This window comes from Leiobunum rupestre, chromosome 4 (assembly GCF_980474605.1).
Source record: "Leiobunum rupestre chromosome 4, qqLeiRupe1.1.hap1, whole genome shotgun sequence".
NCBI lineage: Eukaryota > Metazoa > Arthropoda > Arachnida > Opiliones > Sclerosomatidae > Leiobunum > Leiobunum rupestre.
Window position 1 is genome coordinate 62,289,188 of NC_143387.1, and position 21,505 is coordinate 62,310,692.

A 21,505-nucleotide genomic window follows, 5' to 3' on the forward strand; every position below is an offset into this window, starting at 1 on the left:
CAAGAATAAAAGATGTTTTAAGAACCGATATTTCATCTCCCGCCAAATTATTCAACACTTTTAGTTTAACCAAAAGTGACATAATTACCAAAAGTGTGTAAAAATAAACGCTACTTTTGCTATATGGCTCATCCGGCACTGCAAATATTAAAACTCAACTTTGTTCAACGGTTGCGATGGGAAACTGGAAATTTTTATGGAATGGATTTAAAGGAACGTTCACAAGAAATACAGGAACCAATTTGTGTGCCAATAAGAAATACAGCAACCAATTGGTGTGCCAATAAGACATACACGAACCAATTTGTGTGTCAATAAAAATACACAAACCAATTTGGGTGTCAATAAGAAATACCAAACCAATTTGTGTGTCAAGAAAAAATACACAATTTTTGTGCAAAGGTAAAATACACAAATTTTGTGTCAATAAGAAATACACAAACCGATTGGTGTGTCAATAAGAAATACACAAACCAAATTGGGTGTCAGTAAAAAATACACAAACCAATTTGTGTGTCAAGAATAAATATACGAACCAGTTTGTGTGTCAATAAGAAATATACGAACCAGTTTGTGTGTCAATAAGAAATACACCAACCAATTGGTGTGTCAATAAGAAATGTTACTAAGATAAATAATTAATAGTACGTATTAAAATATTTCATTAAAATACAATGACTACCCTCTCATCAGGTCTGGAGCTGGCGTCTAATTGAAATCTTAGATGCATAATTATTACATAAATCCATTAGTTTTTTACTACGAAAATACGGATTAATCACCGTGTGTCAATAGCCACAGCCTTCCCTATGTCCGCGATTCGCGCGGGAAACTGACGAATTTCAAACGCTGGTGGGGACCTTTAAGTTAAACAACATTAAAGTTTTTCTCAAAAATGCCATAATGTTTTATGTTTACTCTTTTTTAAATACTTAATATATTTTCCATGTTCAATTATAGTCTTTATAAAACGAATGTATTTTATATTCTATTAAAATATTTTGTGATCTGACTTTAAAAATACTTAGTTTAACATAAATCCAGAATTTATTAGAAAATAAGGTTTAAATCAATATATTACACTTTGGAAATGAAAGAACGATAGTGTTACCAGAGATTCTGGCAGTTATAGAGATGCGAAACTCCGCCGAAAACCTGACAAAAAAAATGCAAGCATCAGCGCCGCCCTTCGGCTGGAAGGAAGCGCCCGTTTCAAGCCGAGAGACGCAAAAATTGTAAACAACGGTAACAATCCTAGGATCTCTGCGATTACTCCCCACGTACAGGCGTCGCTGCGATCGGCAAAAATTTGAAAAAAAAACTGGTTTGCTTAGGGTATAGGGAGTTTCGCATCTCTATAACTGCCAGGATCTCTGGTGTTACCATATCTCAAAACCAAATAAACAGATTTATGTGGTTTTGGAACTAAAAATGTCAGTGCCAAAAACATATAAATAATTTTTTTTTCTCAACTTAAGAAATAACAAGTTGGCAAGACAAAATATACCTCTCCTCGGAAGAATTGTCCCTAGTGGTATTAATTTCTCGAGATAACTCGTAAAGATATTTCCGCAATTTAGAGTTATTTTTTAAAAATGTTATCCCAGTTCTATCCCGCCCGGTATAAAATTTTAATTATAATTAAAATAATTGAGACGAAACGACCAATTTTAATTTATTCAGAATATCATAGGTTAAGTAGTTACAACAGTGAGTTAGACGTACTATAACAATGCACAATTGAATTAAACCCTTTTTACAATACAAGTTTATCAGTTGAATATTGTTGCGGTTTGGGAGAGCTAATTGTCTTTGAGAAAATGTATATATATCTCCACCGGGCTGAAACAGTGGGTATATACAGGTAGGTGATGGGGTCTTGAAGTGAAGGAAATGGTCTTGAAGTTGAGGAAACGGTCTTGAAGTTAGGTGATGGTAATTGGTGATTGGTAACATGTTAGTAGCTTAAATAATGCGTTGGAATTAGAAAATATGAAAACTGCATTTATTTACACGAAAAAATCAAAGTTTAAATTTGGAAGGAGAACTTCACTTCTCTGGTGAGCGGGCTCAAGAGATCTGCCCAGTGTATGACCCTGGGAACCGTCGAAAGCTTTGTTCTCCCCCTTCTTACCCCCCCAGGTAGATCCCCCTTACAGCACGCGGCATCCCAAAGAAGTCAAATTGCTTGAGAAGTGCTTTTTACGGCTCTCGGGGATGGCGGCGATGGGACGGCGGACAATCAGAGAAACTATCCCTTTTCGCAAATTGGCGAGTTTCTTGGAAATTCGACCGTTCCCCCTGCCCTACACTTTATTGGCAATGGATCATCGGTAACGGCTCCCAAAGTTTGACATTTTATTTCAGGAGGAAAGTTGAGAGAAAACACCTTTAAAAGCTTGGAATACAATAATACAATGAAATAGAAAGTACACTGGTTATTTTTGGCGCGAAAACAGGTAAGTAAATATCATAAATTATACTGAGTAATTTTAACTAAATTAAAACTACCTAACTATAAACTCTGTCTTAATTAACAGCTGAGAGCTGTTCGCTACTAATTACTTCCAATCTACTTAATTACCCTCACAGGTTGAATTAATAATTTCAAGGGTATAATTATGTTATTCCAATTCAAAAAATAATAACAATCAATTTTATCTTACAGCTGACTTGAGTTAGTTCACAATTACTTTAACACTTTCAGTCTTAAACACGCACTGCTCATACACTGAAGTCCATTCACTCACGTTCCAAACGCGAAACACAATTTATCGCTTTTCTTGACCGAAGACCAAACATACTAATTAAAACCGCAAAGTTACCTCATAACTTTTGACCGACACCAGGACCCCGTCCTGTAGTAGTTCGTCTGACAGCCAAGAACTAAGAAAGACTAAATCTTCTGTATTGACGGCAACGGCCTTATATACTGTTATTTTGTGTTTTTTTTTACCCGTCGAGATTTGACTAAAGTTCGAAAAATTGAAGAGATTATATTTTTTACCCGGTTTGATTGATAGTTCTCCACACGGTGGCCCTATATTATTACTTTGATATAGTTTCCGCGGGAGTTTTGAATAATTATCCTTTTTCTAAGCGATATTAAAAGGTAACAATGAACTACTTTTTGTGTTTTAACAAAATTTTTTTAAGAATTTAACAAAAATTTAAAACAAAACAACAGATATTGTATTAATCCGTTTAGTAAAAAAACCCGCCTTATCATAATTGTTCCTTTACTTTAATATTTACCCTAAGGAAGTCAATGGCTCGGCGGTGAACTATCCGCATTGTTACAATGCGACCCGAGTTCAATTCCTGTTCACGATTAAATTTTTCATTAAAATACTAAAATATTTAATTAAATATAAGATTAATATAATCTATAAATATTTAACTAAATATAAGATTAATATAATCTATAAATATTTAATTAAATATAAGATGAATATAATTTATAAATATTTAATTAAATATAAGATGAATATAATTTATAAATATTTAATTAAATATAAGATTAATATAATTTATAAATATTTAATTAAATATAAGATTAATATAATTAATAAATATTTAATTAAATATAAGATTAATTTAATTTATAAATATTTAAAATGATGTAGAATAAATTATAGTACCTAACGTTATAACTTTGTAAAGGACATTCGCCAAAGCTGTTTTTTAGAAAAACACCGTAAATTAACAAGCGTTGGTGGCTGAGTGGTTAGAGTACATCTCTTGCGCGAGGCAGACCTGGGTTCGATTCCCGGCCGGCGCCAAAAAATCGCAAATTGATACTAAGACGACTACCGTGTATAACTAATGGAAACCCTGCGATTGGACGTCCCAAAGTCATTAAAAAGAAATAACCCTCAGAAGGGGCTGTAAGGCAAGCATACAAATGTTAGCCCGTTTTCGTCTAGCTAATCGAACAGCGCGCCATCTAGCGCTCTTCTCGGGAGTTGTAAATTCACCACATAAATATGGCCGCGTCCAAAAGAGTCAGCGAGGTTTCATTGATAAATGGTAAATACATTTTAATGATTTTTTAGCTAGAACTATTATAAAACAATGTGAGCATACATACTTATTTATTAAGTAAGATGATTAAAAATTAAATGTAACTTCATTGATAAGTTTTTTAAAGTTTTTGTTAAATAAATAATTTTTAACTTTTAAGCCTTTGCTGAAGTTATTTATAATTTGCAGATATTTTTGAAACCCAATTTCGAAGAATAATTATCAAATCTATTGAGAAGATAAATGATATTTCAAGCAGACCTTCGGATACTAAAACATACGAAGTTATAAGTTTAAAAACATCCGCAGGATTTTTTGCTGAATATAGTAATGTCAAATTAACCCGACGTCGGTAGGCAGCCATATTGTCCTAAATTTTCATTTCCGCTAAATATCGGAAGGTAGCGCTACTTTAGTTGCGCGTGACAGTTCTAAGGGAAATTCTCTATACGAACTTTTGCTTGCCTTACTAGTCCTTCTGGGGGTTATTTGCCATGAGTTGGAGAGAAAACGCCCATACAAACACAACAGACCCAACATCGACAACCTTCATAACGCAAACACAACAAACTCCACACCCACAACCATCACAACACGAACTCAACATTCACAACCTACACATAAACATTACAATAACGAAATATCCAATCAAACTGAGTTAAAACTGTCGCGACGGTGAACGTTGACGAAAAAAGACCAACCAAACCCAACCCAACCGCAAAGCAATCCGTTAACGCTCACCGTCACACGGTGGTTTTGCCAACCCTTCGAGAAACTGCGAACGCAGTGAGCCAAGAAACTGCGTACGCAGTGATTACCCTTTGCCCCGAAAATGCGAACGCGTTCGCAGGCCTGACAGACAGACAGACCCACAGACAGACAGACACGGTGATTGTATAACCCCTCCTAGGGGACTTTGTCCCCTCGGAGAGGTAAAAAGAAAATAAACTAGGACGTCTCAAAGCCCGGAGCCGGCATTCTCGACAAAGACTTGAGCGGAGCGTGGGCGCTACGATAATCGTGAATTACGGAGTTGTCGAAGAGTTGTATAACTTTAGTAATGTCATATTTATTGTAATTGAACATTAATACCAAAAGAAAACTAAACGAATTTTATTAAGCTACAAACAGTTTATTAGTACAAATAGTACAATTACAACATTAGTAATTTAAGTCTTTCTAGTTCATTTTTATTGGCGGATAAGCCGCTCTTATTGTTTACTTTTAAAAGCCGGTCCACTCTTTATTTTTCGCTTAAATTATATCCTGAACGGCAGTGCCTTGTCCCCCCCTCTCTTTTCTTGCCCCCCCTCTCTCGCGGCGAAGGTCTCCCTCTCTTACGGACATTACCGCGAATTTCCCTCTCTCTTCTCCGTCTCGTTCAGAGTCCCTTTCTCTTCTCCCCCAAGTGCGACACACACACATACCCACACACACACACACACACACACATACACACACAGCCAACTTTCCCATTGAAGTCACCACAGTGAGAGCTCCACTCAATTAACCATTAACAAACACACCTATAAAATGTGTCAAATAACCTAATATATTTGAAAAATATTGAGGAGCAAGTTTGAAAACTACCAAAAGTCGTTTTTCTAAAATTGAACTTTTTTAGATATCTGGTTTTGGAACTCAGGTAACACGTTGCCAAGCCTACCTAGTCTACCCCATAATTTCCATCCTCCTAGCATATGTAACATAAATACTCATAAGTATGCTACTAGCTCTATTTCTTCACTAACGGTTTGTTTCACAGATATTGCGTCATTCGTACCCTACGTAATATTTGACGTCATCGAATCTCAAATGCCGATAATGCCGTCGCCCAATTAGCTCTACGTCTGATAAACCGACGGGCATTATTTTAGTCAACAAACCGGTTTGAACAACCAAGGCTTAGGAGCTAAAATGAACTACAATATAGTGTCAAGTTCTGTTATTGTAATTAATTTGCAAATTAATGAAGTTCTCGGAGACTCACGTTCTAAAATAAATTTGCATTGTCAAATAAAAGAAGCAGGTTTATTGGAAAAAATTCTTGAAATTCAGGTTGAGCTTTTCTGGCGCATCTACAAGGTTGGAGTATTTGCAGATTCTTTTGAGCCTAGGCCTAACTTTTCTAGGCTTGATATAGGTTTTAATAACGCTTGTGGAATCTAGGAGCAACAAACACAACACCCCACACAAGGAGAACGCAACCCGTCAAAAGTCGTGGATTTTCTTGTGTATATTTTTCATTGGCTAGACCAAAGATAATTTAAACTCGTACCCTAGATTCGAATACTGAGCAGCCTTGGAAATGACGGTGGTCAGGTGGTCAAAGAGCAGTTAATTAATTGTTCAGACCAGTTTATTTATTTAAAATTTGGGGGGTCACTGGTCACCGTGTCCAGTTTTTTAATTCGAAATAATAATAAAAAAACAGAAGGTGACCAGTTTAATAATTCCAAATAATAGGAGATGACCTATTAATTCAAGGTTAATATCAATTTGGATTTCCCTATTCACTGGATTTCTATGTACAGCGACTCCTCTTACTACCGCCGGGGCCACACGTCGAGGTTTTATGCATAGAAATCTCATAGGTAACTAGAATGCTGCCGTGTAACTGGCAAATGGGCCAAACGCCGTGGCAGACGATAGCCAGATCTCAGCCAATCAGAGCTCAAAGAGTGGTTCTGCTAAGAATTTAATGTCACCAGAGAGAATGACATCACCTATCTCCCGCTATAGTAGCGGATCCAAGGAGGATTATAATCCTCCTTGGCGGAACCACTCTACGGCTGAAGGTTCAAGGCGAACTGGCGTCAAGCTCGGCCGTAGGCGGCAGCATTCTAGTTACCCATGAGATTTCTATGGTTTTATGTAGAGTCCCTTCGCTCGCATCCCTTGATCGAGTCGAACTGTCTAACCCCCCTCTGGCCTCAAACCCTCAATCCTCTAGTCTCGCTTTCCCCCGAGTGCGGTAGGCTACCTGGCTACGCGGTAACGGACCGGGGACTCTGGAGTTACGGGGCCTTGAGAAACAGAGGTAATACGGTAAATTACGATAGTCTTCTAGGCTCTGGTAGTAGTCTTAGGTGAGATAGTACTATATTGTACTATTCTGGTGGTACTCGTAAAATAAAGTTAACTATTTTGAATACGTGTAAAGTTAATGTTACCAACATAATCTAACTTCTAAACATGTAGTATATGTTTTTTAGGCATATAAATGACATTAGAACATTTTATATAAGAACATTTTAATAATTCATATGCTAGTGGGTCACTGGTCATAAGGACCAGTTTAAAAAAAAACCTTATTTCCAAGGCTGATACTGAGAGCTTTCATATTGACGGTTTTGTTACGAAGTGTTTACCCTTTTCCGGCACGTGACCTCAGAAAAATCGGGCTCCATCGGTTGCGGTAAGGCGCAAACCATGGAGCGAATTTTTTCTGAGTTCCGGCGGGAAGTGGGTAAACACTATCGACAACGCGCGAGAGAGTGATTTCGAATCTAGGGTACGAGTTTAAATTATCTTTGGCTAGACGCTTTAGCGCCTGCTGCCGTCGGAAGGGGAAAATCTGGAAATTGTCTTCCCTCCCGCCCGTAAAACGTTCAGCGTAAAGGCTCGTGACGCTCGTCCAATGAAATTCGTACACAACCCTTCGTTAGCGTGCTTAAAGGCTAGCTGCGTTCTCCTTGTGTTTGTTGCTCCTAGGTGGAAACTGGAATATCCCACTTGGACGACTTGTTCCATTTTCGGAAAGCGATCACTGATTGGTCATTTTCCCCAACCTTTTATTTTTCTAAACTATTCATTATTTAACTTCATCCACACAAACCGAGCTAGTTTATAAATTTCAATAAAGCTACATTGAGCTGACTAAAATTCCGACGCAAAAAATTCCTTATCAATTTAGAGGTTGTCCATTGGCTTAAATACATAGTTATGTTAGTAGCCACTAGAAAATAGTGTGACCATAGATATAAGAAATGTATATAAAGGTCTAGATAAATTTCGGGGCGTCTAAGCCTAACATAAAATACGGAATTGACACCTAGCAGACAACGAGGAAGGCACGTGACCAAGAGCGCGAGCTCTATTAGCATTTTAGTACTAAGTGTTTGACCTTTCCGCAGGCCGTAGTCTTTAGACACCATCTGTTGGTGACTTTTAGTATAATTTTTAAGCAGGAGAAAATGAATCTCGAGACGATAGCACGAGCTTTCTTACCGATAGATAGCGCCTTATAAGGATAGCCTGCAGAAATTACGCGTTTCTGCTATTTCCCCCCCACGTATTCACTCCCTTTGAAATATTTTATCTAGACCTTTATATACGTTTCCTATATCTATGACAGCGTGGGAAATAAGGTGGTGGAAGTGGGCAAATGACCAGTTTAAAAATTGCCCGGACCAGTTTATTAATTAAATCGGAGGGGGTTAGTGGTCCACTGGACCACTTAATTAATTCAAGGTGTTTCAATTTTTTTAGTGATTCTGTTTGAATATTTTGTAATTGGTAGGTCCAAATGTTATATTATTAGTCTTTGGATTTGAAGGTGTGACATGTTTGTACACTCCAATTCGAATTCACTAGGACTGTGCGAGTAGTGCTTTTAGACAATCGAGTCGGGTATCGAGTTCGATATTTTTTTTCATCGAGTATTCAAGTTGAGTCGAGTATTCGAGTACTTGATAATCTTGATTAAGGGGAAATTTTATCTTATTCGAGTCAAGTAATAGGTGCTTAAATAAAACATCTTCCCAGAAATTGCCAAGAAGTAATATTTCCGACAGCCAGGACTCATAAGTTATTATTTATATAGTGCTTGGTGAAATATTAGAAAGCTGGAAACTTTCTCGAACGTAACATCGGTTTTATGCTAAGCCTTAACATGCCAAAAAAGTTACCTGGTTAAAAGGAAACCCTTGTTGCATACCGTACTGCAAAAGCTTTAAAAGTAATATGTTTAGTTCTAAAGGAATGAGTTTTCATCTTTTTCCAAAAGATAATTTTATACGAAATGAATTAACTCTGCCTCCATGAGAAGCAGATTGCCCGGTATTATAAAAATATTACATATCATTTTAATTATTTATACCATAAGAGGATGATAATAATAATAATAATATTATCTTCTTATACTTAGTTTTAAAAACATTATATATGTTATTAATTTAAAATATTAAAAGATCTTTTAATATTTTAAATTAATTATATTTTAAACCATGGAACGAAAATTTAATATTTATGATTATATATGTTACCTTTAAATATATTATCGAAAATAAACATTAGTATGTTCCTTATACACGTGAGCCGACGCGTTTCTTATCTGACGCAAAATTCTCATGAGGGCAAAAACGCGTCTCCAATTGAATTAAATATGACTTTGTGGCTAGCCATTCTAACCGTTTAACCGACCGACCGGAAATAGCTAATTCCCAGAAGAATTTGGAGAGGGGAGTAGAAACCGAGTATCTTTTATTGAAGCGTCCATTGAGAAAAAAACCTCGAGTAATATTTTTAACGAGTCGGATTATCGAGTACTTGATTAGGAGCTGGTATTATTCGAGTAATTAGGAAATTAAATTTAAAATGAGTATAAACTAACTTTCAATGCTGAAAAATATTCCTTTAATTTTAATTAACCACAATATCCAGTGGTTAATAACCTTATAGTGACTAGTGGGATATAAAAAGACTAGTATACTAGGCTACTAGCCTAATTATAGTAATTAATAGTAAAATAACAATGCTATATTAATTTTTTTAAATCCGTATATTGCTTAGGAAGTTAAGACTCCTAAGTTCTAACGCCGGCGGACATCCGAATTCGTGAAGTGAACCAAAACAAAACTTAATAATATTGTTTGAAGAAAAACCGCGCAGGCGCATTACGTATTAAAAACCGTGATCCATCCCCAAGGTCATTCAAAGCATTTGTTGTTTGTACGTCGTGTAGGTACCGTTAATTATTTCCACCCCAAAGAGTTGAAAAAACCCGTCATTGAACTTACAACAGCTCATTCGATTAATCGGATACCCGACTATTCAGTTTTTTGCTACTCGATAATCGACGAGTGTTTTCCAATTACTTATTCGAGGTCCAGTTCGGGTACTCGATTTCAAAAAATGCCGAGTAATCGATGATGTTCGAGTACTCGCACCATAGAAATAGAAATGAGACTAGAAGCAAGATTAAACTGTGGTGAGATGCACGAGTAAGAAAGCTGCCATGAGAGTGGAATCACTAGTATTCTTTGGGGGAGCACGAAATCTATTTAAAAAAATTTTAAGTTTCAATTTTTTACAATAAATGGCGCACTCTCATGGAAGCCTTCTATCCAGTAGTGGCGCTAAGGGTGGGCTGAAGTGGGCTTTAGCCCACCTGCATTTCTGAGAGGGGCCACATATTTATATTAAAAGGGCCACATATTTATAATTAAGAGGCCCCATATTTGAATTTATGAATTTTCTTTATCTCTAGAAATTTGTTTTATTGCCAAGAAAAATTTTTCTGGAAAAAATCAATTTGTTTACTCAATAAGATAGTAGACCGGCATAAACAGATAGATTCGGGAGGAAGGGAGCGGAAATTGGGAGAAAGTTGAATGGACAATAGAAAGAAAAGAAAGGGAATTTAGGGAAATACCCCGGGCGTGCACGTGTCCCCTCCAGGTCGGATACAAGGTCATAGGGGGTCCAGTAAACGCGACGAGAGCCGCACCAAGAAAACGACCTTGCTCTTCTCGCTTCCTGGAAAATTTATAAGGGGTCACTCCATGGTTGTAAGGACCACAAAATTCTTAGGGGCCACAAAATAATTAGCCCACCTGTGAAAAAACCTTTACGCCGCTACTGCTTCTATCTTTCAATTTTCTCTTGAGATTACCGGATAGCGCAGTGGTTCTAGTCTCATTTTTATTTCTAAGACTCGCACAGCCCTAGAATTCACCAAAAAAAACGGCTAAAAGTTAAAACCATAGAAATCTCATAGGTAACTAGAATGCTGCCGCCTACGGTCGAGCTTGAGAGGCCGTAGAGTGGTTCCGCCAAGGAGGATAATAATCATCCTTGGATCCGCTACTATAGCGGGAGATAGGTGACGTCATTCTCTCTGGTGACATTAAATTCTTGGCAGAACCACTCTTTGAGCTCTGATTGGCTGAGATCTGGCTATCGTCTGCCACGGCGTTTGGCCCATTTGCCAGTTACACGGCAGCATTCTAGTTACCTATGAGATTTCTATGGTTAAAACACGCTATTCTATTGTAGCACTGGTCATGGTCCAGTTTATTTATTCTAGGCCAGGGGGGTCACTGGTCACTTGTCCACTTTCAAAAAAATCCTTATTTCCCACCCTGATCTATGAGTGTGACCAGCCTTGGAAATAACGGTGGTCAGGTGGTCAAAGACCAGTTTATAATTGCTCAGACCAGTTTATTTATTCAAAATTTGGGGGGTCACTGGTCACCGTTTCCAGTTTATTGATTCGAAATAATTAGAAAAAAATAGAAGGTGACCAGTTTAATAATTCGAAATAATATCAAATAATAGGAGATGAACAGATTATTTTTTCAAGGTTTCGATCAATTTTGATTTCCCTATTCACCGGATTTCTATTTACCGCGACTCCGCATCCCACGAACGAGTCGAACTGTCGAACACCCTCTGGCCTCAAAGCCCCAAACCCTCAATCCTCTGTCTCGCTTTCCCCCGAGTACGGTAGGCTACGCGGTAACGGACCGGGGACTCGGAATCTACGTTGCCTAGAGTAGAGAGAGAGAGAATATGGTAAATTATGAGGGTCTTCTAGGCTATGGCAGTAGTCTTAGATGATAAAGTACTATATTGTACTATTCTTGTGATTCTCATAAAATAAACTATACACTATTTTGAATACGTGTAAAATTAATGTTACCATGTAGTATAGGTTTTTATAGGCTTATAAAATAACATTAGAACATTTTATATGAGACCAGTTAAATAATTCATAAGCTAGGGGTCACTGGTCATAATGAACACTTTAATAATTCATATTCTAAGGGGTCAGTGGTCATAAGGACCAGTTTAAAAAAAAACCTTATTTCCAAGGCTGAGTGTGACTCCCAAAGTTACTAGGATGAATAAAAAGGTTAAAATCTAACGTAGTCCACCTTTTTACTGGTTCGTGGTGAAACAAACCGTTAGTGAAGAGTAATAGGCGCTTAAATAAAACATCTTCCCAGAAATTGCCAAGAAGTAATATTTCCGACAGCCAGGACTCATAAGTTATTATTTATATAGTGCTTGGTGAAATATTAGAAAGCTAGAAACTTTCTCGAACGTAACATCAGTTTTTTGCCAAGCCTTAACATGCCAAAAAAATTACCTGGTTAAAAGGAAACACTTGTTGCATACCGTACTCAAAAGTAATATGTTTAGTTCTAAAGGAATGAGTTTTCATCTTTTTCCAAAAGATAATTTTATACGAAATGAATTAACTCTGCCTCCATGAGAAGCTTTAAAATTGCCTGGTATTATAAAAATATTGCATATAATTTTAATTATTTATACCATAAGAGGATGATAATAATAATAATATTATCTTCTTAAACTTAGTTTTAAAAACATTATATATGTTACCTTAAAATATATTATCGAAAATAAACATAAGTATGTTCCTTATACACGTGAGCCGACGCGTTTCTTATCTGACGCAAAATTCTAATGAGGGCAAAAACGCGTCTCCAATTGGCTTAAATATGACTTTGTGGCTAGCCATTCTAACCGTTTAACCGACCGACCGGAAATAGCTCCTTCCCAGAAGAATTTGGAGAGGGGAGTAGAAACCGAGTATCTTTTATTGAAGCGTCCATTATGTTACATATGCTCCTAGGTACAAGAATGGTACAAGGTCTGTTTAAGGCAGAGTTGTCAACTCCGCGGTTTTAACTTAAGGCGGTTTTGCACTTCATTTCGATGTAAAAAATTGTTCAGCCGTGGGTTTCAACCATAGTGGTTTCAACGCGGGTTTTATAAATATGAAGTAGATTTAGATTCCACGGGTTTTCCACCTTTTGTTCACGGGAAACTAAGTTCGTATGTTGGCAACTCTGGTTTAAGGTTATTTTTGGCGCGAAACGACAAATTGTAGGGTTACGTCACTTCAGTATTTTTACCAACCTTGACGTCACTTGACCACCGGCCGGTATACTTTTGACCACCATGTGACCATTCCATTAATGAAGTTATGAAACGGATTATAATGATTGTGTTCCTGTAATCCCGTTTTTGAAAAGTTCAGTGGGATTTTGATAGAAAACGAATTAATATGGAAGCAAAGAAGCTAGAGTTATTTTTGAAAGAGTAAGTATTAAATAAGAATGATATAATAAAAAAATTGATTTTTCGTTGTTTCAACGCCGACTTGAGGTCGCCTTTGAGTCGTTGATGTCATCGTAGTAGTGCAGCTATTCCCTTGCCTTGTAAAATGACGTAATTCAGTGTCGTGCATCATCCAATAGCGGACATTTAAGACAAAAATTCTAAGAAATGGGAGGACTTTAAATGAGTCATTCGGCCCGCCTTGGTAGGCTAGCACTTCCCTGTTTATTTCACTTCGAGCCTTTGTCGTGCTTGAGGCTATTCCCAACTTCAAGTGCAAATAACGGTGCGAAGTCACGAAGTGCAATCTATTGTTTTTGGTGGTTCTTCTTTCGTAGAATCGTAGTATCTCTGGAATTGGTGTAGACCCTGGTTATTATATTGTTCATATTTGTGTTTTCTTAGAAAGATAGAAGGTATTACTTAATATTTAAGTACTTAAATGTATCTCAGCTGAATAGGATTTCATTTAAAATAGGTAAGCCTTGGTTATTCATACGTAGTGATTTTTTGGGGCTCAGAAATTTAGTTGATTAGCTTTTTAACGAAAGTTGTTTATTTAACATTGATCAATGTGATAACCTATTTTATGATAATTTTCATTTAAAATCTTAAGTATTTTTTACATTTCTCTTTACAGTATGTATCCTATTGTGTGTGTAGATGAAAGTCAAGAGGGTGATGTAGAATTAGATTTAACAATTGCAGATGTTGGTAGGTTAATTTAACACTAACCCTAAGAATAGACTAGTTTTTTTAACATAACATTAACTTTTATTTTTAATTTTTTAAATGCACAGTTACCCTTTGATCATAGTTGATTTGTGACATCTTTTAGTTTTTGCTGTTTTTATTGGGTATTTTAAATTTTATTTTTGTTTTGAATGATCTATCTGGCTTTTTGTTTCCGTCCTTCAGCAATATGAGATTTCCTTATTTGTATTTTTTTACGCAGTGCATGCACATTTAACTAATGAAAAAATCTTAAAGAACCTTAAAAATATATTCCACCTTCTGTTACTTAGACGAAGTTATTCGTCAACATCATATGGAAAATTTGTCGCCATATAAAATGCCCAGTATGACCATTCCATCTGCCATCCCATCATCTTCAACTGCTATATCCTTAAATACATCAATGAATCAAGTTCCCACCCAAGGATCTGGATCTCCATTTATTAGAATTCTTGAGCAACCAGCTCCACGAGCTTTACGATTCCGTTATGAATGCGAGGGTAGGTCAGCTGGAAGTATACCTGGAGCGAGTTCAACTTCTCAATCTAAAACTCATCCAACAATACAGGTTTAATTTTTTTTTTATTGTTATAGTTTATATCAAAATGTATTAACTTTGTTCCTTATTACTCTATTCAGGTAGGGAACTATACTGGTCCAGCAGCAGTTGTGGTTTCTTGCGTCACCAAAGATGGTCCTACTTACAAACCACATCCACATAACTTGGTTGGTCGAGAAGGGTGCAAAAAGGGAATTTGCACCATGGTGATAAGCTCACCCGATATGATGTGCAGCTTCACAAGCTTAGGAATTCAGTGTGTAAAAAAGAAAGACATTGATGAATCTCTCCGCCAACGTGAATTACTCAAAGTTGACCCTTTCAAAAGTATTTATTATTTGTGATTCTAGTTTAATTTGGGACGGCTTGAATATATTTGAGTTTACTTTTACAGCTGGTTTTGCCCACCGCACCCAAACTAGCAATATTGACTTGAATGTTGTAAGGCTATGTTTTCAAGTATTTGTAGAAGGGCCAATCAAAGGAAAGTACACTGTGCCCCTACAACCAGTTGTCAGTGACCCGATTTATGATAAGAGTAAGCCAGTAGTGCTATTTAGGATGTTTTCATGTTGTAATATTTACGATTTAAACAGAGGCCTTATCGGAGCTCATTATTACCAAGCTAAGCCATCATGCAGCTCCTGTCTGTGGAGATACCGAAGTTATTTTACTATGTGATAGAATCACAAAAGGTAAATCTCACACAAATCTACTCTGTATGTGCCTATTTGCATTTTGCAAACATTTTTGTATTCAAGTTAAATAATAATTTTGTTATTTTGTAGATGATGTTCAAATTTATTTCTATGAAGAGCGTCAAGGGCAAATAGTATGGCATGGTTACGGTGATTTTCAGCCAAGTGATGTTCATAAGCAGTTTGCAATTTCTTTCAAAACTCCACGTTACAAGGATCAAAATGTTATCCAACCAGTTAATGTATTCATTCAAATGCGCAGAATCTCAGATGGAACTGTCAGTGAGCCACGACCTTTTCAGTTCACTCCTTTAGCTGGTAAAATGCTTAAGTTCTCAGTTTCTTTCTTTAACATACCAAGGTCATTCTTTATTGGTTTTCAGACGCGGAAGGCCTAAGACACAAACGTCAAAAAATAGATGAGGGATGTCTAGATAGATATTTACGTCAAGATATACATGGAGCTTACGGAGGAGCTGATGTAAATATGAGGATGCGATTAATAAAACAACCAATGCGTACTAGAATCAAGAATGAACCCAGTAAGACTCAGCTAAATTTTAATAATTTTTTTTCTATATTATTTTTTATTATCTATCTAGGAGATCTAATGGATCCTATTGTATCACAAGGTATGCCAACATTCTCTCAAGACATTCCAATGGACATTCCAACAGCCACATTGGCCTTGCCTGGCAGCCCAAAAATGAGCTATCTTCCGGAACATCTTCAGTGTCAACCTGTGGGGGACATGAGTGTCCAAGACATAGTTTCCATTGCCACAAATCAAATTGGATCTCTCAATGAAACTAATGGGAACATGGACCCTGTTCAAGAAACAACTGACAAATTTAGCGGTTTAGATCTCGGAATGTTTGACTCCAAAGAGTTGAAAGAATTTGGTATCATGAGTGACACAACGTTGAATGAAACTCTGCATTTGTCAGCAAGTCTGTTTGACAGCGGTACACTGAACAATAATAATAATCTCAATACTCCTATCGTTAGTACCGCTTCTACAGTCCCGAATTCCATTCTTGGAGGAATTTCTCCTGAACATGGAAATGGCCCTTCAACCGAAGAAAACTTGCAACAAATCACAAAGTTGCGATCCGAAATATCTGATCTTAATAATCTCTGTGGGAATGCCAAATAAATAATAGTGAGAAAATGCGTAATCTAAAACTAAAAAGACATTTTTCTTCTGGCTTCTTTGGAAACCAATCATTTGCATAATTCATTTTTATACCATCTTTAAAAAATACCTTTTGTATGAAGTTTTGAAAATCTAACCTATTTTTATAACTTGTAGGCCTTTTTTGATACACGTATATCTTCAAATAGAAAACAAATTTTTTTAAAGCGATTTTTCATTGTTCTTAACTTTTATATTTTGTATTTTTCTTTCAAAGAGTATTCTGTCCTGTTTCAAAATTTTTATTTTTTTTTCAAAGAGTATTTTGTCCTGTTTCTAAATTTGTATTTCACAGCGCACAACTAGTTGGTATTCAAATTAACTACAATGAAAAATAGTTGTCTACAAGTATTTGAAACTCATTAGATAAATGTAGCACTACTGAAAAAGAAAGCATTATACGATGTTCACTAATCTCTGAAAGTATTGCCCTTTGGTTTAGTACAAAAGTAAATTTGAGTTTTATCTGCACAGTCTATGCTAAAAATTTTATAGAAGTTTAAACTTAAATTAATTTTTCTAAATGTTAACCAGAATTGAGAATGATAATTTTATTTTTGGTTGTGCTGAAGAATGGATATGGTGAAATGGAAATCTAGGTTAAGGAAAGGTACCTGAATGTTTTTAACAAAAAGTATAGGATTGTTAAGGGTACAATTTTTATGTCTGTTGATTATATTGTTGTTTCACATTTTATCTGCATGCAAGGGCTTTCATTTGTTTTATTATGGTATAAAGAAAATGTCTATTGAGCCTGTTTGTTATATGCCATTATACTAAATATGAAGTTAACATTATTAAAGGTTTTATCTTGGTCTTTGCATTTTGGGTAAAAAGCTTGCACAAGTATAGTTTGGTTTCTAGACTACATGAATAGTATGCCATTGCCCAGTTAAATCAAATTTTGTATTTTCTATGTGACAAAGTTTTTGTACTTAAAAACGTGTACATAATTTTGAATTATTGTCTTTCAAATTATTTAGTAAAGTATTTTTTCCCACACTTTTTGTACATATAAAAATATAAAAAATTTTATGATTAAAAATGTAAATGAAATTTTTTTAAATTTTTAATCAAAATATTGCGTCTTGACTTGTCAGCATGGTTTTCGCAAGTTGTTGCTGTCAAAGAAATTTCTTAAAGGTAGCCGAATAAATGGTGTTAAACCAAGGTTGGTAAAATTTGGACTAGAAAAGGTTGCCTCGAAAAGGGGGCTTTGATTTACCCGTCGTCTGATCTGTTACTCAGCCTTCTACTGTAGTACATGACGTCACGCTTCTCAAAGTTACAAGTGACGTCACCTGGTTCGGCCAATAGCATTTATTTTCGTACATGAGACCCCCTTGGTGTTAAACGGGGGAGCGACTGGGATGCCAGACAACATAAACATATTTCCGTTATTGTGATCCCACAATTTAGACGGGTGGGGTTCATTTGCCCAACTGCTCGTTTCCCCAACTGTTCATATCTCCAACCGTTCATTTCGCCAACTGGTTTTTTTTACGGAGTAAGGGAAATGAATAGGTCATTTCCCCAACTGTTCGTTTCTCCAAATACTAAATAGGGTTGGCGAATAGGCGATATAATAAAGTAACGTGGCCTTCTTGTTTTGATGGGAAAGGCCACCTTGCACTATGCTTCCATTAGCTTTCCCACCAAAGAGCCTATGAATTCATCCGTAGGCTTTAACTGTACTATTTCGTTATCCCATTTTAACAAGTTGAGCAAGCATATCTGACTTTATAATATCGCCTAATTAACAGTTGGTGAAATGGAGCATTTGTGGTTGGGGAAATGAGCCTTTCCCATTTAGACGCCGACCAGCGTTGCCACTTGCCAGATGTAAAAATGAAAATTATGGTTGCGGACAGGTGTGCGGTGTAAAATTTGGTATACGAACTAAAAAATTATGGAATTATTTGCAAAATTATTTCATTAGCATTATTTAGGCTTGTTTCGAGAATTTGGTGAGGGTTAAAAAAATATAATATTAAAAATCAAACGACCAAAAATTGCTGTTTCAACGACAAGATTTTTAATTCAAGGTGACTATTATAACCTTTTTTTGGCTGAACATGAGATAAAAATGTTAGTGTGTTCGAAAATTATTGAAAATAAGATGTTTCCTATCAGAATTATTGAAAATATTGTAAGGTCTGTTAAATTTATTGCAAAAAGACGTACCATATGGCACACTGGTAAAATTATGGTACGACCCAACGGGGGCGCATCTCTCGAACAGCATTTCGGAGAGAAAGCCGAAACCTAGGAGGATTCAAGCAAGGATAAAGGATCCTTGATTCAAGTGTACCTGGAGAAGAAATTTGTATTCCCCCGACCAATGCCTCGCGGCTCGGCTACAGCTGTCGCCTGGTGTGTCAAATACTTGGACATAACGTTTTTAGCGCCACCTACAAGGCTTCAAAGTAACCTAGGAGTTACCAAATCATTCGTCTGCTAGACAGTATTTCGAACTTAAACGGTTTAACGTCGAAGAAATTTGACCGAAAACTATATAATTTCAAAGAAAGTTGCAATGAATGTTAAGTTTTAAATTTAATTATGGGGAAATATTGTTGCTTTGACAACTGTCGTAGCGATTCTAGGTGCCATAAAAAATATAATTTTATCGTCTCTAACCTCGCCTCTAACTCGAAGTAACCTGTCATTAGAGAGCTTTTCATTAGAGTTCAACAACCATAGGGCAGTTGTTTTTCTAATGAACACCTTTTGGCCATTATGAATATATTCCGTAAAAGGTGAAGAGTCGTTTAAGGTAATAGCCGTAGATGGTTCGGTATTTGGAATTAATGTTGAAGTCGTCTTAATTTCAAAACGAGGCAAACCACTACCGCACGTATCCATTCGCACTATTTCTGGTAAAATGTTATTTGGGGAAACGGTTAAAGACATTGTTTCCAAATCTTCGGCTTTTCCGGTAAGGTCCTCAAACTCCGTATTGTTTTGGATATCACATTCGACATCTAAAGCGTCTTCGTCGTCATAGTACTCTATGCTTCCCGAAAGATTTTTTTTCGTATTTCTTTTAACAGACGGTTTTTTAGAATTAGGTAGAAGCTTGGATTAATAATAGAAGCTAACGCTTCCTGGATATGACACTCTAGCCTTTGGTAGAGGATTTTGGTTTGGCTCACATAAGCCATTGAAAGAAGGGGACGAAAAAAGGGGGGTTTGAACGACTTCCTTTAAAATGTTACCTTTCCGGTTTTCGCGACGCATGCGCGAGTCTTTAGCAAATCAGGAGCTAATATTGTAAGCAAGCGATTTGTAGTTTGAAAATCCAAGGGTTTGAAATCCCTTGCTCTTAGTTTTTTGAAATGAAAGCAAAAATTAAGGATTTATTGGTTATTCAATCAATTTTTTTGTTAAATGTAAAAGTGATTCAAGATACGCTGACCGTGCTTCTATGGAAAACGTAAAACTATTACCTTTTCCTAAGCCTTTCTCAAAACGTGTTTGTTCGCGTATGCACGTGCTCCTTGTTTGTCCGTTGTGCTTCTTAAAATTCCCACTAGGCGCGCTGGGGTCGCCCATTGGCTTTTGTGAGCCGCGTTTTTGAGTAAGTGTCATATCCAGGAAGCGTTAGCTTCTATTATTAATCCAAGGTAGAAGGCTCTTTTCGTAATCAGATGCTTCAGTTACGTTATCCATCCCTAATGAAGAAATGGTTTCAATAGCACTTTCTCTGGATGTCTTTATAGCATTTAATATTTCAGCAATAGTTGGTATTACCAAACTCTTACAGCCTTGTTGAAAAAAACGCTTTCCATCCTTCTTTTGCTTGGGGTATCCATGGCAAATAACCCCCAGAAGGACTAGTAAGGCAAGCAAAAGTTCGTATAGAGAATTTCCCTTAGAACTGTCACGCGCAACTAAAGTAGCGCTACCTTCCGATATTTAGCGGAAATGAAAATTTAGGACAATATGGCTGCCTACCGACGTCGGGTTAATTTGACATTACTATATTCAGCAAAAAATCCTGCGGATGTTTTTAAACTTATAACTTCGTATGTTTTAGTATCCGAAGGTCTGCTTGAAATGTCATTTATCTTCTCAATAGATTTGATAATTATTCTTTGAAATTGGGTTTCAAAAATATCTGCAAATTATAAATAACTTCAGCAAAGGCTTAAAAGTTAAAAATTATTTTTTTAACAAAAACTTTAAAAAACTTATCAATGAAGTTACATTTAATTTTTAATCATCTTACTTAATAAATAAGTATGTATGCTCACATTGTTTTATAATAGTTCTAGCTAAAAAATCATTAAAATGTATTTACCATTTATCAATGAAACCTCGCTTACTCTTTTGGACGCGGCCATATTTATGTGGTGAATTTACAACTCCCGAGAAGAGTGCTAGATGGCGCGCTGTTCGATTAGCTAGACGAAAACGGGCCAACATTTGTACGCTTGCCTTACAACTCCTTCTGAGGGTTATTTCTCGATGGGGTATCTAAATTATAAGGAGCGCTTGGTACGTTGGTCGTCGTCGTCGGTCGTACGTCCGAGCGTTCAGGAATGTTTGCTTAGTCTGTCACGAAGCCAAAGGCGGGCGGCGATGAAAAATCGACCCGCGGTACAGAGGGAAACCGAGACTGCCTTTGCCTTCGTTACTGAGGTGGTTCGACCTAGGAGGTTGTATAGTATACTCCTCCTAGGTTCGACTATCTATTTTCTCAAAATCTGTCACCCCTGAGAGTTGGGCCGTGTTTGTCCCAACACGCAATACACCCGAAATTTTCTCTCTCTTTCCGCCGCGAATTTCGGAGGGGGGGGGGGGGTCGTATGGGGTAGTTTCGGAAACGGGGAGGTGGGAGCCGGGGGTTTCGGGGTCGTTCCGGTTTGAAAGTCCCGTGGCTGCGTTCAACAACTCTAAAAAAGCTCAGCGCTGAGCTCAACG

At 36.7% G+C, this 21,505-nt stretch overlaps 1 protein-coding gene across 8 annotated transcripts; it reads left to right on the top strand.

The window, feature by feature from the left end:
• Positions 1-13,222: 13,222 nt before the first annotated feature.
• LOC149948666 (embryonic polarity protein dorsal-like) lies at positions 13,223-17,331 on the top strand. Of its 8 annotated transcripts, none has more exons than XM_090173750.1 (10): positions 13,337-13,374; positions 14,033-14,106; positions 14,193-14,249; positions 14,418-14,695; positions 14,767-15,013; positions 15,081-15,224; positions 15,283-15,405; positions 15,475-15,702; positions 15,768-15,926; positions 15,987-17,331. In XM_090173750.1, the coding sequence occupies exons 4-10, from the start codon at positions 14,441-14,443 to the stop codon at positions 16,538-16,540; spliced, it is 1,710 nt and encodes a 569-aa protein (XP_090029876.1). In that variant the 5' UTR covers positions 13,337-13,374; positions 14,033-14,106; positions 14,193-14,249; positions 14,418-14,440; the 3' UTR covers positions 16,541-17,331. The 8 variants fall into 8 exon arrangements, with proteins under 8 accessions (XP_090029871.1, XP_090029869.1, XP_090029870.1 ...); XM_090173749.1 differs by lacking the exon at positions 13,337-13,374 and adding an exon at positions 13,610-13,870; XM_090173745.1 differs by lacking the exon at positions 14,193-14,249 and having other exon boundaries at positions 13,223-13,374; positions 16,017-17,331.
• Positions 17,332-21,505: the final 4,174 nt, after the last annotated feature.